At 44.2% G+C, this 19332-nt stretch overlaps 1 protein-coding gene across 1 annotated transcript in view; it reads left to right on the forward strand.

The window, feature by feature from the left end:
- The window catches only part of PDILT (protein disulfide isomerase like, testis expressed), a 41271-nt gene that overhangs the window by 14488 nt on the left and 7451 nt on the right, over positions 1-19332 (forward strand). Inside the window, exons 3-8 of the mRNA XM_045994229.1 lie at positions 4738-4944; positions 10751-10884; positions 11790-11927; positions 15613-15723; positions 15806-15931; positions 18483-18680. Of these exons, the coding sequence (XP_045850185.1) occupies positions 4738-4944; positions 10751-10884; positions 11790-11927; positions 15613-15723; positions 15806-15931; positions 18483-18680 (914 nt within the window). The remainder of the gene's footprint in view (positions 1-4737; positions 4945-10750; positions 10885-11789; positions 11928-15612; positions 15724-15805; positions 15932-18482; positions 18681-19332) is intronic.

Raw genomic sequence — 19332 nt, forward strand, 5'->3', positions numbered from 1 at the left:
CTTTCAAGCTTGTGGGCTTCCTGGGGGACAGGGGCCAAATCTCATTTACCTCTTGATTACTAATATCTGGCATTGTGCTTGGTAGGCCTGCATGAGATGTTGAATGAATAGCTGAATGAAATGAGCTTTCCTTTGGCCCATAATGATCTGCATGAATGAGGCAAGGAGTAAAAAAGGTAGTATTCTTCAGGTTAACAGCACTATGGAGAAAAACAAAAAAGAGCAACAGAGAGACCAAAGACTTAGTGGAAGTTTATTTATATAAACTTACATAACTTACATAGGGTGGTCTGGGAAATTTATTTATATAAATTTATATAGGGTGGTCTGGGAAAGTGACAATTCAGCAAAGACCTAAAGGCAGGAAGACAGCAACCTATACAGATAGCTGGTAGATGAGAGCATTCAGTCAGAGGGAAGAGCAAGCGCAAAGGCCCTGGGGTGGGAATGTCCCAGGATGGCTAAAGCTGAGATGCTGAAGAAAAGTGGGAGATAAGATCCGAGAGGAGGTACAGTCCTTTAGGCCCTTACAGGCCATTGTGATGGTCAGAGGAATTTGTTGGCTGGCACTTGAGGAACTAGAAGGGATTGATTACCATCCCAAAGTTTCTATCACCTGTGAGCACCTCTTTACACTATAACGGCCCTATGTGATGGGGAAAGGATTATTCTCAGAATATTTTTCCACACTTGATCTAGAGTTTGGTCTAAAGTAGGGTTTCTCAACCTCAGCACTATTCACACTTCAGGTAGATGGAAAATTCTCTGCTGTACGCGGGGGTGTGATGCATTATAGGATGTTTAGTGGCACCCCTGACCTCTAGCCATTATATGTCAGTAGCACTCTGGTGGTGACAACCAGAAATGTCTCCAGATATGGCCAAAGGTCCCCCACTGAGAACCACTGTCTAAAGAAAGGCAGACTCCAGCTCCCTGTGCTGAGAGCTAATTTCCAGTCCCTATAGTCTCACTTTCCCGTCCACCAGCCTCTCCTCTGACTCACACTAGTTGCTCAGAAAAGGGGACCTGGGGTTATCTACTAAAAACCCAGGCAAACACTGATTCTAGGTCAGTTAGCCATTAACACATCTACGCATCCGGCAGATATTCAGAGAGCCATTTTCTCTTCTAATATGAGCCCGGGTCCCATTTGCTTACCCCAAAACCCACATGAGAGCCACACAATAGGCCCAGGCCTGTGTTGGATGACTTGGTGTTAGTCACACTTATCTCCCTTTCCCCAAGAACCAGATCTCCTGAGGATCCTGACATTTCCATTAAGACCCTCCCTTCCCAGAGAGAACCTGGTCAGGGCAAGATCAAGGGTTTTCCACCTGCACCATCATAATGGTTAATGTTTTTTGGGGCACTTCTGTGCCAGAGCTTTGCACACCTTGTCTTACTATGTAGGACCATCTTAAGGTATAGGATCAATTAATATCCCCATCCTGCAGATGAGGAAACAGAGGTACAGAGATGTTTTAAAAACAACCTGCCTGGGCCATAGGTGCTATAAACCACCAGAACGGCCTCTGTTTTATGAAACAACCTAATGAAGTTCATGGACTACCATATAACAGTCAAGAAAAAGAACTCTATCTAGATTGAGCTTAGGACACAAGGAAGGCTGTACTTGCAGGAGCTCTCTGCCTCCCAGAGGGCTCCCTGCCCATCCACTGGGCTCTACTCTGTCCAAGCAACAATGTACATCGGAATTTTTCCCATACCCCAACCACATACTAGCTGTAAGACCTCTGGGCTTCTGTTTCTTGTCTGTAACATTCCTCACCTGGAACGGTAGATAACTCAGAGGTGGTTCTGAGGATACGCAGCATAATGCGTGTAACACTTAGCAACACGGTTGGCACAGTAAGTGCTCAATAACTTGTCATTGTTGTTACCTTGTTATTGTCACCATCACCATCATCGCCATCATCACCATCAGCCATCTGGCTGCTCCTGTCAAAACCTCAGAGGCATCCTTGACTCCTCTTGTTCACTCACACTCCCCATCCAATCTATCATCTTCTCCCATCTATCCAATCTATCACCAGTCATCTCCCCCTCCAAAATCTCTTAGACTCTAACCACTTCTCACTTCCTCCATTACTACTACCCTGGCTCAAGCCATTACAGTCTCTCACCTGAAGTATTACAGAGGCCTCCAAATGGTCTCCCTGGATACACTCTCTTTCCCTTTTGTGGTCTAATGTAAGTATAATATTCAGTACAGTCCAGTTAAACAGTAAGTAGGATCCTATCTAATTCTGCCCCAAACTCTCCAGTATCTTTCCACAGCCCTCAGAGAGAGGGACCAAAATCTATTCAGGGCCAACAAGGCCCTATGTTATCTAACCCCCAGGCTTCTCATTCTGCTCTAGGCCAAACAGACTTCTAGGCGTTCCTCAAACAGGCTGTATATACTCCCACCTCAGGGCCTTTGCACTTATGGTTCCTCTGCCTGGAAACTCTTCCTCCACATATCCACATAGCCTGCCTCCCTCACCTCCTTCAGTCTTAATTAAAATGTTTCTTCTGGGTGAGGTCTCCTTCAGCCTTCCTACTTAAACTCAATCTCCTTGATACTCCTAACCTCCAGCTTTGCTTCTTTTTGTCTCCATAGCACTTAGCATCTAATATAGCATAAATTTTACTTTTTTAAAAAAATATTTTTAAGATTTTTAAAAATTTACTTGAGAGAAAGAGAATAGGGGTGAAACAGAGAGAGAGAGCAAGCATGGGGGGGAGCAGCAGAGGGAGAGAGAGAAGCAGACTCCCTGCTGAGCAGGGAGCCCAATGTGGGACTCGATTCCAAGAATCATGACCTAAGCCGAAGGCAGCCACTTCACCAACTGAGCCACCCAGGTGCCCATATTTTACTTCTTTACTTATTTATTTTCTGTCTTCTCCAACAAGAGCAGGGATTTTTATCCACTGACTATTAAATCCCCAGAACCTAGAACCATGTCTGGCACATGGCAAATCCTAGAAAAGATTTGTGGAATGAATGAGGAACGACTGGATGAATAGATGGGTGGATGCGTGGATAAATGTCCATTACTATTATTGTTAGATCCTATCCAGCTATCTTTAGGATCCCAGCATTCCTGTTTTCACAGACTATTTCTCTCACTTCCATTCCAGACACTCAGGAGCACTGGAACCTCTTTATGTGTGTGGAACCTCTAAATGCTCCAGCATTTGAGCCATCATTCCATATGTTTTTCTTGCTCTGAGTTGCCTAGAAACTCAGATTTGGATACAATGACAATCAGTCACCCTGAGCCAGGCAGGCCAGATTCACAAGGAAGCCCAGGGAGAGGCCTGAGGGCCAGAGCAGCTGGCAACAGGCCAGTGCCTACTGGCGATGATGGATGGGGGGTATCGAAGACAATGATGGTGAAAAAGCAGGTGGTGGGGAGGGAAAAAGTCTCACTTCCTGTGCACTGATTGGGAATTTAATGAAAATAATCATTCACTTTCGGGTTCCATCGCAGGAACAGGTGTACTGACTGACGCTGGAGCATGTGCCGGTTGTCCTGGAGCTGGCTTTCTGGTTTTTGCTTTACAAAAGCCCTCTCTGTTGGACTTGGAACTTGCTCCTTTGTACCTTCTCCAAGTGTGTTCCAGATAGACAGGGCAGAGGGGTGGGGACTGACACAGGGAATGGGTTCTGACTTGAAAGGGAATCAGTGAACCCTTGCCCTGGCTTGGTCCAGCTGCTGCAGACATCAGGGCAGTGAGGGGCCTGCAATCTCTCAGTGTTATCAGGAAGAGGGAAGGCAAATGTGAACACCTTTTAGTCCTCTCTCATTTAGGCCAGAAATCCCATGCCAGCTCCCTGAGGCCGTTTTCCAGAAGGGGGCTCCCCACTTCTAATCCCTACCTCACTACCCAGCAATATGAGGGACCAAGGAATCCTAATCAAGAGTGTGAGTTCTCTTTAATACCACTCACCCAAGGGATAGGCTCTGAGGGAGCTTCATAACCGCTTCCCACACCTGACCTTCCTTACCTGAGAGTTCCCTGATTTATTCATGCAGCTGGAGCAGCTCCATTTGGCCTGTAACTCTGGAACATTCCACCAGATGGCGAGCATGCTCCCTCTTTCTTTCTCCTCTGACTTCTGATCTTAAAAATTGTATAATAATAACAGTAGTAATAATAATGCATTATGTCTTTATCATGTGTCAGGCACTGTGCTGAGATTTGTCTACCAGTGCTGGGTAGACAGCAGATTGAGTGGTTCCAGATCCTGGCTATATCTTTCATTGCCACAGGACCACACGCAAGTAGGACATTTTGCTTCCCACCAGTTTCCTCATCTATAAAACTGAGATAATAACCATACCTACCGCAGAGGGGTGCTGAGAGGAGGCTCAATTCATGGAAATATTTTAGAAATTAATAAGCTCTGTATAACTGATTGTTAAATCTTACTTGGCTGAGAACTCTATAATATTTTTCTCATTTTACCCATGAAGAAAATGTGACTCACAGAGTTGGAATGAGTTGCCCAAAGTTGTATGGCTCCAGTGTTGCTAAGCCCCAAGAACCCTGATGTGCTTCCCAAATGTCCAGTTTCATGAAACATGTGTCTCCCATCCCATCATGTTTCTGAAAATCTATCTACTACAGCAGAGCACAGTAGCCAAGCGGGTGAAACCCAGCCTCCTTCTTGGGAGATGGGGAGTGGGAGAGGCTCTAGCAAGTTCTGATTTATACTGGCTCTTTCAGACAACCCATCCTCCAAGCAATCCAGGAACCTGGCTGAGGAGCTGGGCCAAGCCGTGGAAGTCATGGGCAAAGGCAAGAATGGACTCGGCTTTGGCAAAGTGGACATCACAGTCGAGAAGGAACTTCAGAAAGAGTTTGATGTTAAGAAGGCCCCAGAGCTAAAGCTGTTTTTTGAGGGCAACAGGTCACAACCCATCAGTTGCAAAGGTAAGAGTCCCTGTGCATCAATCAAGGCAGTGCTAGCTACAGAAACACAAACACCAGCATTTAGGTGGCATAACAGAACTACGAGTTTATTTCTTGCTCATGTAGAACCCAGTTGGCAGCCAGAGGGTGGAGGTGGGTGGCTCAGCTCCACACAATTTTTCAAGGACCCAGGTTCCTTCTAGCATGCAGCTCTATCTTTCTTTAGAGCCTCTGAAGCCCCTGCCATTTTCTCTATATCTAGCCAGCAGTTGGGGCAAGGAGGCAGAGGACTGCCACTGGTGGTGCTCGTGACCCAGGCTTGGAAGCGGCAAACATCACTTCTCATTCCATTGACCAAAATTCTGTTACATGGCCCCACTCAACTTAAAGGCTGAGCAATACGGCCCTGATCTGTGTCCATAAGGAAAATACAATTTTGGTGATCACATAGCTGCCTCCACCACAGCATACATCTCAGCTGGTGGGCCCTAGAAGCACCATGAAGTGGGATAAGTGAGGTGCATGGCTCCTAAACTACCAGAGACCAGAGAGTGAGATCCTAACTCCATCTCCCACTTCCTGCCCCAATCTTCACCTCCCGCCGCAATCTTCTACTTTAGAATGGTTTTGACAGGGTCCCAGGCCAAGAAAAGGGGCACTGGGAGATGAGGAAACAAGACCGATTTGGGACAGGGTGACTACCAAACACTGGAGCTTCTATCATCATCCACTTCTTTCATTAACTCATTCATTCACTTATTCAATACTTTTATTGAGAAACTAACATGTGTCAGTCCCTATCTTGGTATCAAGAATGCTTGTAGCATTATGTGACTCAGTGTGGCACATAGTAGGTCCTAATTTTTAAAAATGCTAAATACATAAGTGCATAAATGTCCATAAAACAGATGGATGGAACAAAACTAACAAATGCCAAGGTGCCCAGCACAGCCCACACTATGCTAGTAGAATGTTCCCATTATACGTGTGAATGACTGAATCAGGAAACTGAGACAGTCTTTTGCAGCGTCTGGCATTTAGCAAGTCTGCAATAAGCCTGTTTTGAATTTTGTTGCAAACACCAAAAGGGCCCAGAGAGAGAGTAACCTCCTGCAGGGGCTTGCAGGATGCCTTACAGTTCTTAGAGCGGACACAAGGGGGCATGAGACACAGGCCAGACTCGCAGGGGAAGGTGCTACAAAAGCGCCAACCTCAGTGCGCATTTCATACAAGACCAGGTAGTGCAGTGGCTCCCAAGCACCTTGTGGGACCATGGTGGCAGAGGGCGGGGCAGGGCAGTTGAGGTCTGACTTCAAAGAGAAGCAATAAATGTGACAATGTGGCAACTTCCAGACTGTCTGGGCCCCTTTTGGTAGAAGCCAGTGCCTGGGACACCCTCTGTCATGCAGGAAAGCTGCCTCACCGCCTGGCCTAGGAAGTCCCTTTTGACTCCCCGCAGTAGGGTGCCTGCCCTCCTCTAGAGTACCATAGCACTCGTGCTTCGCCCTCGAGGCCCTCGCTCTCAGAACTGATTCTGTTCTTTGTTCTCTAGCCAGAGCATAGAGCAGGAGCTGATTTCACTTCTTTTCCTGGGTCCTCTGAAGAGGCTGCCCAAACTGGCAGGCACTGGCTGGCTTTAAATCCTTACCACGCACCTGAAGGACAACTTCAGGTTGCTTCCCCTTGTCAACTCTTATTTTCCTAATCTGTGGAAGGGAGATGGTGGAAGCATCTCCCTCCAAGGGTTACTGGTGAGGTGAAAAAAGTTTGTAAGGCACAAGGCCTGACATGGATGTTTACTGTGCTCCGTCACTATTCTGGGCCCCTTACATATGTCACAACACAGCATGGTAGGTGCTTTTACAGATGGGAAACTGCACAGAGAGGTGCAGCAACTTCCTCAAGGATCCCCAGCTACTAAGCACTGCAACCCACAAATGTTTTCTACAAAGGGCCAGATAATAAATATTTCAGGCCTTACAAGCCAATCTCTTTCGCAACTACACTCTGCAGATACAGCAGGAAATCAGTCCTATATAAACCACTGACTGCCAAAAAAACTTTATTTATAACATCAGCTGGCAGGTCAGAATTGGCCCATGGGCAGTCATTGATCAACCCCTGCTCTACGGTGTGCTGCACTCAAAATAAATGGCAGATGGGGCTCTTGTTTTATCAAACTATTACTTTTCTGACCCTTGCACAGTGCCTACAACACTTAGGTTCTTCAGAATAGGTTCTGAGTTTGAATGGGATGGAACTGCAAGGACCCACTGCAGGCAGACTTGGGCTAAGGAGCCATCCCCTATTTCTACTAGGCATGCCCATCCCTCCCTTTCTTCAGCATTACCCCCAACCAGGGAAAGAGGCAGTGGGGTGCTAGGAGGGAGCCAGGGCCTAGATTTAGGACAAACGCAAGTTAGAGAATTTGAGCCAGCCTTCCAACTTCTCATTTCCTAAACAGGGTGAATAAGCCAGTTCTGCCAACCTGGCAGGGCTTCCCTGAGCTCAGAGGGGTGACAGAGCTTTACTGGTCTCCTGCACCAACTTTCATGAAAACCTTCCCAGGAGGCAAGTTGGGGTTTAGTCCTTGTTGGGTCAAAGCTAGAGTTCTGCTTCTCCTCTCGTCTCCCAAGGATTGATGATAGGAAACTTGGTCATGGCCCCCTCTCTGGAGGGAGGAAAACTTGGGTTGGCTCCAGGGCCAGTTAATGGTGCATTCACAGCTTGTGCTTGGAAATATGCAGTGGAGCAACCGCCTCAGTCAATCATTGACATAGCATTCACACCTCAGTTGTTACCCCGTCCTCTGGCTCAGAGCCAAGTGCCAGCAGAGACACCTGCCCAAGGGGGTCAGTGACCAATCTGCAGGCACTCAGGAACAACCTATTTGTCAAGTTCAGAGCTACCTCAGCCCCATAGGGTTCAGAGGGGCAAACAGAGCCCAGACATCCCAGAGAAGATGGCCCAAGATCGAATTCCCTCAAGCCAGCTTATGTTATGATTCACCCACCTCATCCATTTACCCTATAATTATTTCTTGAGCATCTAGTATAAGCTGACATTACAGGAGCTAGTGAATAAGCTAGGCAAAAATCATAATTTCAGAAAAAGACAAATTCAATGAAGAAAATGCAATAGGTCATAAACTAGAGAACGATATGATGGGGGTGGGGGTGTTAAGTCCAAACCTCTAACTAAATAAGCCGGAGGAGTTGCTCAGACCACTGAGGAAAGGCAGCCCAGGCAGAGGGAGGACCAGGAGACGCCAAAGCCTGGCCAGCAGGACGATGAGGGTGTGGCCGCAGTGTAGACTGCAGAAGACCGCTGCACAAAATGAGATCAGAGCAATGGCTCTGATCAGTTGAAATTCAAATGCATTTGGTGGGGTTTTGTTCACCTTTTTTGGTATCTTCAGGACTTTGGAACCTGTTCCTTCCAGAGCACTTACAACATAATTTTTTTTTCCAGACACTATGATGAACTATTTCCATGATATGTGCTTGTTTCCTCCTGAAAGATGGCTGGGAACACTGAAAATAGAAACTCAGCCTTGGGGCTGAATCCAGGAGGAAAGGGGACTGCAGGAAGGTGGAGTGCTGTGATCTGAGAGTGGCAGAAAGTCTCCCCTCACCCCTCTGTCCCTTGAGGTCAGGACATCGTCCTTCTATGAACTCCTATGGGTCTGACTCATTGTGGCTTTTTAAATGGCCTAATCAGTATCTACTAAAGCTGAACGTAGCATCCCCTATGACCAGAAATTCTACTCCTGGGCATGTGTCCAAAAGAAGCGCATCCAATGTGCCCCCAGAGACATGCATGAAATTTAATTCTTAATAGTCCCAAACTGGAAACAACCCAAATGCTCACCAACAGAGGATGGATAAATAAATTATAGAATATTCATGCGACAAAATGCTACACAGCAAATACAACAATATGGATGAATCTCATAAAGTAACAAAGCCTAGACCCCAAAACACACAATGTGATTCCACCTGCATAAAGTTCAAGATCAGGCAGACTAATGCATGCTGTTAGAAGTTAAAATAGTGGTTTCCCTTAGGTAGGGATAGGTGAGGGGCCGGGACAGGGTATAATGGGACTTCTGAGAGCCTGGTAATAGTGTGTTTCTTGAGGGCCTCGAAATGATCTGTCTCTTGACAGATCAGTATCTGGGTGGTACTCAGGTCTGTTCATTTTGCATTATATACATTATATATTATACTATACATTATAGTTTGTATATACATTATAATTTGTATACCTTTCTGTATGCAAATATACTTCATTGTAAGTTTTGTAAATGGCCTAAGTTCTTAGGAAATGTAAGCAAAGATGCTGAAAAGAGTCCTTTTCAGTACATGTACCAACTCAACATGCATTCATCAAGCCCCATGCAGCAATCCAGCACGGGCTGCCTGCTCTGCCTGTAAACCTCTCCCTCTCCTTCCTTGTCCAGTTCCATTCTTACTGTGGCCTACTTATTAACTCCTACGCATCCTTCAGTATTCAGCTCCTAACTGATCTCCTCCAGGAAGCCCCCCTTGACTTCACAGTCTAGGTCACAGATCTTCACTACAGGCTCATAGAACTTTGCTTTTGAGTAATTACTTTGGGTGTGATTATATACTTGTTTGTGTAATTACTTGACAACTGTCCTACTCAACAGAATGAGAACTGCAAAACAGTAGGAATGCGTTTGTTTCTGCTCACCATTATATCCCAGGACCAAGTACAGCACTTGATAACATGATAGGTACTTAGTACATATTTGTCAAATGAATGAATGAGTGAAGGAATGAATGGTGAATGAAGAAATTCATTCCATTTAAATGCTCCATTCTATTCTATAGCAGTCTTTGAAAATAATATTTTACATTATCTACCATCATGTGGAATTGATGATCCTAGCAAACACATATCCATCAGTAGCCTAATGTAATTCTAGCACACTGTTGGGTCTCCCCAGATATGGTGTATGTTTCCCAATTTTAAAAGCTAAGATTTTTGTGTGCTTGGCACCTTCCATATAATAGCTGAGAAATGGATGCCAGGGTCTATGACCTTAGTGAATATTTGCATCTCAGCTGAGGAACTAGAAGCACAGGCCATAATGGAATTTTCCCAAGGTCACAAAGCTAGCTGGTATTTTTATTTACATTTCACTCGTTTACATTTTTTTTCATTTACATTTTTTAAAAATAAATCTACCTTCTTGTCACTTTGGAAGGTAGATAGAAAAGAAGACTGGGTATGCTTCCTTCTGAGTTTAATTCCCAGGTTCACTAATGGGTGGCTACTGGCAAGTCTAACCTCAATTTCCTCATCTGCAAAATGGGGAGAGTAAGAATATCCCATAAGGTAGAGCTGATGTAGGGATGTAATACATGTAAATGGCTCAGCACAATGCCTTGTCCTTGGTCAGCGCTCCATGACATTTAGCTACTGCTGTTAATGTTCATGCCTTGCGGGCACCTAGGTGGCTCAGTGGGTTAAAGCCTCTGCTTTCGGCTCAGGTCATGGTCCCAGGGTCCTGGGATGGAGTTCCGAATCCGGCACTCTGCTCAGCAGGGAGCCTGCTTCTCCGTCTCTCTCTGCCTGCCTCTCTGCCTACTTGTGATCTCTGGCAAATTAAAAAAAAAAAAATCTTAAAAAAAAAATTGTTCATGCCTTGGGGTTGGGGAGGGAAGGACTGACCTTGGCCTTCAATGGGTAGGAGCCCAAGACCAGATGCTTCTGCTCATTAAGCTTGGAGAAAACAGGCCTTGCTCCAGTTCAAGAGGAAACTGCTATGGGGGATCTATTTAACTGTCTCTCTCTCCAGGAGTGGTTGAATCTACTGCCTTGGTCGTTTGGTTGAGAAGACAAATTAGCCAGAAAGCATTTTTGTTCAATAACACCCAGCAGGTGGTAGAGTTTGTGAATTCTAGGCCCTTGGTCATCATCGGCTTCTTCCAGGTACTGGGGTCAAAAGGTGGGAGTGGCTGTTTGACTGGTGAGGAGTCCTGTGTCTGGGAGTGGGTAGAGTAAGGAGAGGTCTTTTATTTGGGTTAATGCCATACCCATTCTTTATTTTCCAATGAGCTGATTTTCCGGGTAACAGCAGTGTTAAAATGAAGAAGGAAAGAATGGAAGATGACGTGGGTAGGAGAAGCTAACCGGAAAGGTGGACAGGAATGGAGAGAGAGGAGAGGAAATTGATGTTTATTAAATTGGTTTTGATAATATAACTGATCTTGTGGAGGTCCATTTAGAATATCACTAAGTAATAAGTAATTTGCAAATTGTTTTTCCTTGTGGAGAATGAACTTCTTATATATCGTTACTCATTTCCGGTAACTAGGATGGCTCCTCCCTTCCCCCAGTGGAAATCAGAACTTTGGCATTGTATTTTTACACGGGGAGAGTATGTACCTCTTTCTGTCTCATCTCACTTTTGGACAGCCCCAATTTTCTTTCAAGTTATAGAAAGAAGACTGCAACTACAGTCATATCTTGATACCAAGTTTGTATCTGGTGATACACGTGGTCAAACCAGTTGCCTCTTCTGAAAACAATTAAGGAATAAATGTTTAAAAGTCTCAACCTGTGTGTGAGAACAGCTTTACTCTAAATACCTGGAAAAAGTTGAGCTTATCAGCTCTTTCCTTTAATCTCTGTGGATTGGCCTATTTTGGCCTTAGTCATAGCCACAGAAGTATTCTGAGTATGTAACTTCATGAAAGGGGACTTAGGGAACCCAGGAAAACCCCAGAACTTGGAAAGGTGAGGAGATGAATTGATCACCATTTCCACCTTGACCTTAAATAAACCAGGTGTTTTTCTTCCCACCAAAGTCCCACCAAATATCTTTCTCCAAACAGGATTTAGAGGAAGAAGTAGCAGAGTTGTTCTATGATATGATCAAAGACTTCCCAGAGCTAACATTTGGAGTGATACCAATTAGCAATGTCATTGGACGTTTCCATGTCACCCTTGACAGTGTTCTGGTGTTCAAAAAGGTAAGACTTGGGTTCTGTTGCTAGTGAAGTAGCTCAAAATGGATTATGCATGTAGCTATAGAATTTGGGTACAAATTTTGGTTCCGCCACTGCCACCTGCAAGCTATGTGGCATGGACTAGGCAGCTTTTGTTAGATCACAGTCACCCAGAGTTTCTCTGGCCTTTCTAGACATCTTCCACTGTAAGCTCCTCCTCCTCTTCTTAACCAGTAAATGCCAGTCATTAAAGCTCAGTCCTCTCCCCTGTGTTTTCTTCTGGTCCCTGCTCTCTCACCCACCCTCCATCAGCAATTACCACCCATACATCCATGACTTACAAATCTCCCATTTTCAGCCAGACTTCTCTATCTCCAGACTTTCATATCCATCACCAGATGTCTCAACATGACCAAGCCTAATATCATAATCTCCCCTCCAACCCTCCAAATCTTTCAGTTGTTTTTTTTTTTTTTCTCTCAATGAATGGTATCACCATTTCTCCCATGTCCCATCTGAGCAATCAGAATACTCTCAGGCATTATTCTAACCTGTCCCTCTTCTCCACCCTTCACAACCGTCCATCACCCCAAACCTATAGATTTTAAATCCAAAGTATCCCTTAAGTCTATCTATTTCTCTCCACTGCTACCATCCTAAGTCAAGTGACCATGATCTCCCATAGCCTAATGCAATATTCACCCAACTGGTCTGCCACATTCTCTCTTATCCTCTAAAGAGTCATATTTCCAACGGGATGCCTGGGTGGCTCAGATAGTTGAGCCTCTGCCTTCAGCTTGGGTGATGGCCCTGGGGTCCTGGGATCAAGTCCCGCATCGGGCTCCCTGCTCAGCGGGGAGCCTGCTTCTCCTCATGCCTCTTCCTCTCTCTCTCTCTCTCTCTCATAAATAAATAAATAAAATCTTTAAAAAAAATAAAGAGTTGTATTTCCAAAACTCAAAACTGATGGCCACCTGCCTCCTTCCCACTGAAAGCCCTTTAATGGCTTCTTATTATTCTTAGGATAAAGACTCAAGTCCCTAATAAGGCCCAAAAGGCCTTCCTCGGTCTAGCTTCTACTACACATTTTCCTCCATTCCCTCACTGGGATCTGAGAACAGATCATCCAAGCTGTCTAATAGGGCAGCTGTCACATATGACTGTTTACATTCAAATTAATTAAATTAACATTTCAGTTCCTCAATGAAACTAGCTACATGTGGATAGTGGCTACTATATTGGACAGCATAGCACTTCCATTATCACAGAAAGTTCTATTGAATAGTGTAACTCTAGACACTGTAGTCTGGTTCCTGGAACATGTCTTACTCCCTCATCACACAAAGCCAAATCCTTACAATAATCATGTTAGGTATAGATATGGCTTAGAGAGGTTAGGTTACTTGCCCAGAGCCACACAGGAGGTGGGGTGAAGTGATAGCCAGACCTGCTTAAGACTGTGAGCCACTAATTTTTACTTGGGCTCGTAGAAGTCATTACAAGGTTTTAAGTTAGAGAACAAAATAACCTGATTTGCGTATTTGAATGGGACAACAAAGAGTCCAAAATAGATCCAAATACATATGGGAATCTAGTATATGATAAAGATGATATTTAAAGTATGTTATTCAGGGGCACCTGGGTGGCTCAGTGGGTTAAGCCTCTGCCTTCGGCTCAGGTCATGATCTCAGGGTCCTGGGATCAAGCCCCACGTAGGGCTCTCTGCTCAGCGGGGAGCCTGCTTCCCCCTCTCTCTCTGCATGCCTCTCTGCCTATTTGTGATCTCTGTCAAATAAATAAAAACTTAAAATAAAATGTGTTATTCAATGACTGGTGTTGAGAGAACTGGGTAGCCATTTAGAAAACAAAAAAAGCTAAATCTATATAACCTCCTTCCACGCACATAACTAAATTGCAAATTAATTTATGATTTAAAAATATAACAAAGAAACAATGGAAAGACTAGAAAATGCCACGGGGGACTTCGATTTCTAAACTCGGAGCTGGAAAGCCCTTTTATAAAGCATGAGAGAAACCCACGAAACTATGAAAAGAAATACTGATAAATTTGGACCACATAAAAAGTTAAAAGTTCCACAAATAAACCTCATCTCGATATAAAAAACTAAAGCGCAAACATGAAAAATGGACTAGAGTCAGTATATTTTAATGGTCGAGAGCATGAGCTCCTGAGTCAGACCGCTGGGTTGGAATCTTGGCTCCTCCTCTCACTTAGCAACTTAGCTTAGCTAACTTAGCTAACTTAGCTTAGCAATCTTGGGTAAGTCACTTCACTTTTCCGTGCCTCAACATCCTCAGCTGTACAATGGGAGAAATAATGATTCATAACTCAGTGGAATGTTACGCGGATTAAATGAGTTCTTACATATAACGTATTTAGCATTGTGGCTGGTGCAATATGAGCTCTCCATAAGTCTGACTAACATTATCAGACTATAGTCGTGACCAGAAAAGAGTTTCAGCTTTGTCCAAAGGACAACAGTGCCTATGAAGTATTTGAGCAAGAGCATCACTCTGGCTAAAGGTGGGGGGTAGATTGGAGGGAAACAAGGGGAGAAATTGGAAGACCATTAGCTTTTGCAGGAATCCAGGGAAGAGGTATGGACTACAGGTTAAGCTCCATGCGAAGAGAGAGAGTAGGGAGAAATATCCAGAGACAGCTATGTCTTTGTTCTCCTTCCTGCACAGATTTTTTTTTTTTCCCTTTTCCTTGACAGTGTTTCAAATATTTGTTGTTGTTGTTGTTTACAGCGTAACAGTGTTCATTGTTTTGGCATCACACCCAGTGCTCCATGCAGTACATGCCCTCCCTATTACCCACCACCTGGTTCCTCAACCTCCCACCACCCCACCCCACCCCCGCCCCTTCAAAACCCTCTGGTTGTTTTTCAGAGTCCATAGTCTCTCATGGTTCATCTCCCCTTCCAGTTTCCCTCAACTCCCTCTCCTCTCCATCTCCCCATGTCCTCCATGTTATTTGTTATGCTCCACAAATAAGTGAGACCATATGATATTTGACTCTCTCTGCTTGACTTATTTCGCTCAGCATAATTTCTTCCAGTCCCGTCCATGTTGCTACAAAAGTACCTGCACAGATTTTGATCCCGAGCTACAGAGAACTATTTCCTTCCCTGTGTTAATCCCAGTCCTTCTGAGAAGCAGTCATCAAGCAGGATTAGGGAAAATGCCTGTGAAGGGAAACAAAAGGAGCTGGGGGAGACTCATCAGGCCACCATACTGGTCTGAACTTCTGGAAGGAAGGAAGGTCCCCTGCTTGCAGAGAAGTTCTAGGAAAGCTGGTCACTGTCAACCACCAGAGAAGTCCTGCATCTCCCAAAAATGGGCTTGCCTTAGTATCCCCAACACAGTGTCATTGGTTAGGAGCAGTGTGTAAGAAACTGCATCAGCACAACTATTTGGATGGATTTCAAAATGAAGCAACTGGCTGTCCACTGACCACACTCCCCGCTTTATAGACTGGAGATTTTCACAGCTGCCACAGGCCCATCTTCCACTCACAGGCTAATCCGCCGGGTCATTCATATTCACCAAGTACCTAGATTACGGATTACGCTTGTCACTATGGTGTTCTCCTTTTGTCCATGGGGAAAATTGTGCTATTTATATCTATAAAGTGTCTACATTATGGAAGCTACTGTCCTCCAATGCTTTTCTCCTTTTGTCCAAGGGAAAAATTGTGAAACGCGAGGAGCTTATTAATGACATTACCAACAAACATGTCCTCAATCAAGTCATAAAAGAGCACCTCACCGATTTTGTTATTGAATACAACACTGAGGTCAGTGAGCCAAAGAGTCCCTGGGAGAAGGGAAGGTGGGGCAGCTGTGTGCATGGATGACCCATTTCCCTGGTAATTTCAGAACAAGGACCTGATTTATGAATTGCACATCCTGAATCACATGCTGCTCTTCGCCTCCAAAAGCTGGGAGTCATTTGGTATGATAATGCAGCATTATAAATTGGCATCGAAGGAATTTACAAACAAGGTTTGTGGAAAGTGCTACTGCCCTTGTTGGATGGGTATCCAGGACACTAATATTGTTTGCCGCCCTGGTGATTGTAAACTAAACCCAGGGTGATTTGTGTATTCATTTGCATAAGTTCCCTTATTTGCATATTGATGCTACATATTATTTCCTACTTAATTTTAAACCAGCTTCCTTCTTCTTCCTGCCCAGCATATTTTCCTTTCTTGCCATACTTATGCTGTTCCTTCCCTCATCTTTTTGAGAAGTCTACTATGGGAACATGATGGTTTGGCCTGCTTTTTTGATGAAAGATGCTCCAGCATGAGTAAAGGGCTGCAGTGTGGGTGGTCTTCAGCCTGGAAGTGAGGGGGAGGAGAGAACACTCCTGTCTGAGGTCAGGGAGTATGAACAGCCTACAGGTGTCAAGTGGCACGGATTGATAAGTAACTGCTGAGACTCAAGGCTTTAGCATCACACAGACCTGATTTCAAACTCTCTTCTTCTTGGAAGCGATTTTGTTCATGAGGTTCTTAGCCACTGAGTTTCAATCACCTTATGTAAAACGGAGAACTTCATGGAAGAATTAGAGGTGTCACAGGTAAAGCAATGAGCAAATGTGCAGTGAACGGTGCTATTATTGCTCTCATCACTGTTAGAAACAAATCTGTTTTTCTCAAGCACCATACCTATGTGTCCCACCACCTGGACTATGGGGGCAATTTGCTTCACTTTTTATTTTTTATGAGAAGTACGGTAATGGCAGATTACTTTCCTTTTGATGAAAATTAGTCTAAAACTCAAATGAAACCATTAAAAACTTTGAAACCCAAAATGAACGCACAGTGAAGCCACTAGGGTATGAACATATTTAATGTTCGTGCTATAACCCACCACACGATTCTCCAGGGAGCGTGTTCCAATTACAGAAATAGTTCTTGTGGATATACTTCCCGGTTTATTCAATTTAAATTTTTGATGTAATTCAGCTGATCACAATCTGACTGCTTCCTTCTATGTCTCTTATGTTATAAGAGTCAATACATAGCCATATTTCTCCCAGATTATTTTTTTATTTAACTCTTTAATCTCAGTGGAGTTTGTTTTGGCATATATTGGGAGATAAGGTTCTAAGATGGCCTTTACCCCATCTATCTAGCTTTCTGAATGCCATTTGATTGTGATCCATTTTAAAGCCAAAGATAAATGGATGAATATTATTCAGACAGGCCATTCCCCCGTATCTTATCTTGTTCATGGCTAGTCAATATTTCTTGAAAGTATTCAAGGATTCCCCCCCCCCCCCGCCCCCAAGGATGGTTCTAATGCATTGCTTTGTTTTCCACTCCCCAGCAGAGGGAAGCCTGTCAGGCACATAGTAGGGCCCTTAATATTTTGATAGATAAATGACCTGAGGGTATCAGTGTTTGCTGTGGCTTCCCTGCTTTGCCTTTTACTTTTTCTCTGCAACCAGAGTCATCTTTTAAAAATTATCGTAGCACTTTCTGGTTCTCACTATTCTTTAGTGGCCTTCTATCTTACTCAGATAAAAGCCAGCCTCCTTACTGGACCTCTGATCTCATCTCTGACACATCTCTAACTTTGTCTCCCTTGACTCTCCCCTCATGGTGCTAAAGCCACACCGGTCTTTCCATTCTATTCAGGAATATCCTAAGCTCCCTGACCCTAGACCTTTGCACTGATAGTTTCCATTACCTGATTCAATGTTCTCCTGACTTGTTAACTGATCACCCAGGTCCCAGCTAAAATGTCACCACCTCAGATACTCCTGACCCTCCTACCTAACACTGGGCTCTAACCTCATTGCACCTGTATGGTCATTCTCTACCTTGGTGCTCTGTTTTACTGTCTAATTAATACTCATTGCAATCTGAATTTATTAATTTGTTTACTCCTTTGTTGTGTGTCTTTTCCACTAGAACATAAACTCCATGAGGGCAGATCTTATCTGCCTTGGGCAGTTTATATCGCCAGTGCTTTGCAAAATGCCCAGTAGGTACTCTGCCAATACTTGTTAAATGGCGAGTGAATGAAGTCATGAATTCCCTTGAGAGAAGAATTATCTAGAATAATGAGTTTATACATATTGAGCATTTTTACCTCCCAGTATCAAACCAAGCTTTTATATACATTGTCCTGTTTAATTCTCTCAGTGACCCTATAAGGTGGGTGCTCTTATAATCACCACCATATGAGTAAGGAAACAAGCACAGAGAGGGTCAGTTACTTTTTTGTCCAAGGACCTGGATGAAAGCTTAGGACCTCCTGACTTCCTATGGTTGTGTGGATGGGACCCTGCACAAAGATGGTGAAACCAGGCTGGGGGCTGACCTCTGACTGTGCCCTGGGGCACAGAGCTGCCCCTGCTTGATAGAAAGTTGTTCTGTCTTTCAGATGGAAATAGCCAAAGACCCTGGAATTCGCATTCCCTTAGGGCTCTCCCAAGGTTTCCCAAATTTCTTTCAGTAAGGGATTCCTTAGCTAATTTCAATCTTTACCCTTTTCATGGCCTCCAATCCCAGAGAGACTCAGGTTTTATTTGATTTGGCAGATCCTTTCCATCCTTGTGAATGCAGATGAACCCAGAAACGGACATATCTTGAAATACTTCAGGATCACAGAGGTTAATATCCCATGTGTACAAATCCTAAACTTAAGCTCTGACGCAAGGTACAAAATGCCTTCTGAAGAGATAACCTATGAAAATCTCAAGAAATTTGGCCACAGCTTCCTAAATAGAAGTGCCAAGGTAAGTTTGTTCTTGGACAAGGTTTACTCAGAACCTCAAAACTGCGTAATTTTGCTGGCTTTGGTCATCTGAATGGGGAGGTAGAATCTCGTGATTCAAAGTGGGGAAATACCTGTATCTCTCCATCTCCAATCTTTCCACCTTTGACCTGTCCTGACTCTATAATTCCACCATTTAATAATTCCACCAATTTAACAATTCCACCAATTTTTTACTTTGAACGGCATTTCAGAACTGAAATCAGGGAACTCCCAGGGCCAACATTCTCTGAAAGGAGACACTTTTCCACCTTTCAGACACTCTTGTGAAAGATTTAAGGATAGATGGATTTTATTGGAGAGGAGATAGGGTGGGGATATATTAAGCAATCAGGATTTAGCCTCAAAGATTTTATGTGCCTCTTATTGGGAGGTTAGAAAGCAGCCTCTTTTGCTAAAAGGAAGGAGAGTCTGTAGCAGGACCAGACATAACACAGTATTTCCTGCTGTTTAGGTAGCATATGCGATGTCCCCCAGCCACCCTACTGAATTATGGGACCACTTTTGAGATTAATGGGTGGGGGTGTGCATTCTTTAAAAGTATTCTGGAACAACAGGAATAAATTGGAACTTTCCAGGCAAACCAGAATGTTTGGTCAGCTTCCCTCTGAGGA

This window comes from Meles meles, chromosome 21, assembly GCF_922984935.1.
Source record: "Meles meles chromosome 21, mMelMel3.1 paternal haplotype, whole genome shotgun sequence".
NCBI classification, from domain to species: domain Eukaryota; kingdom Metazoa; phylum Chordata; class Mammalia; order Carnivora; family Mustelidae; genus Meles; species Meles meles.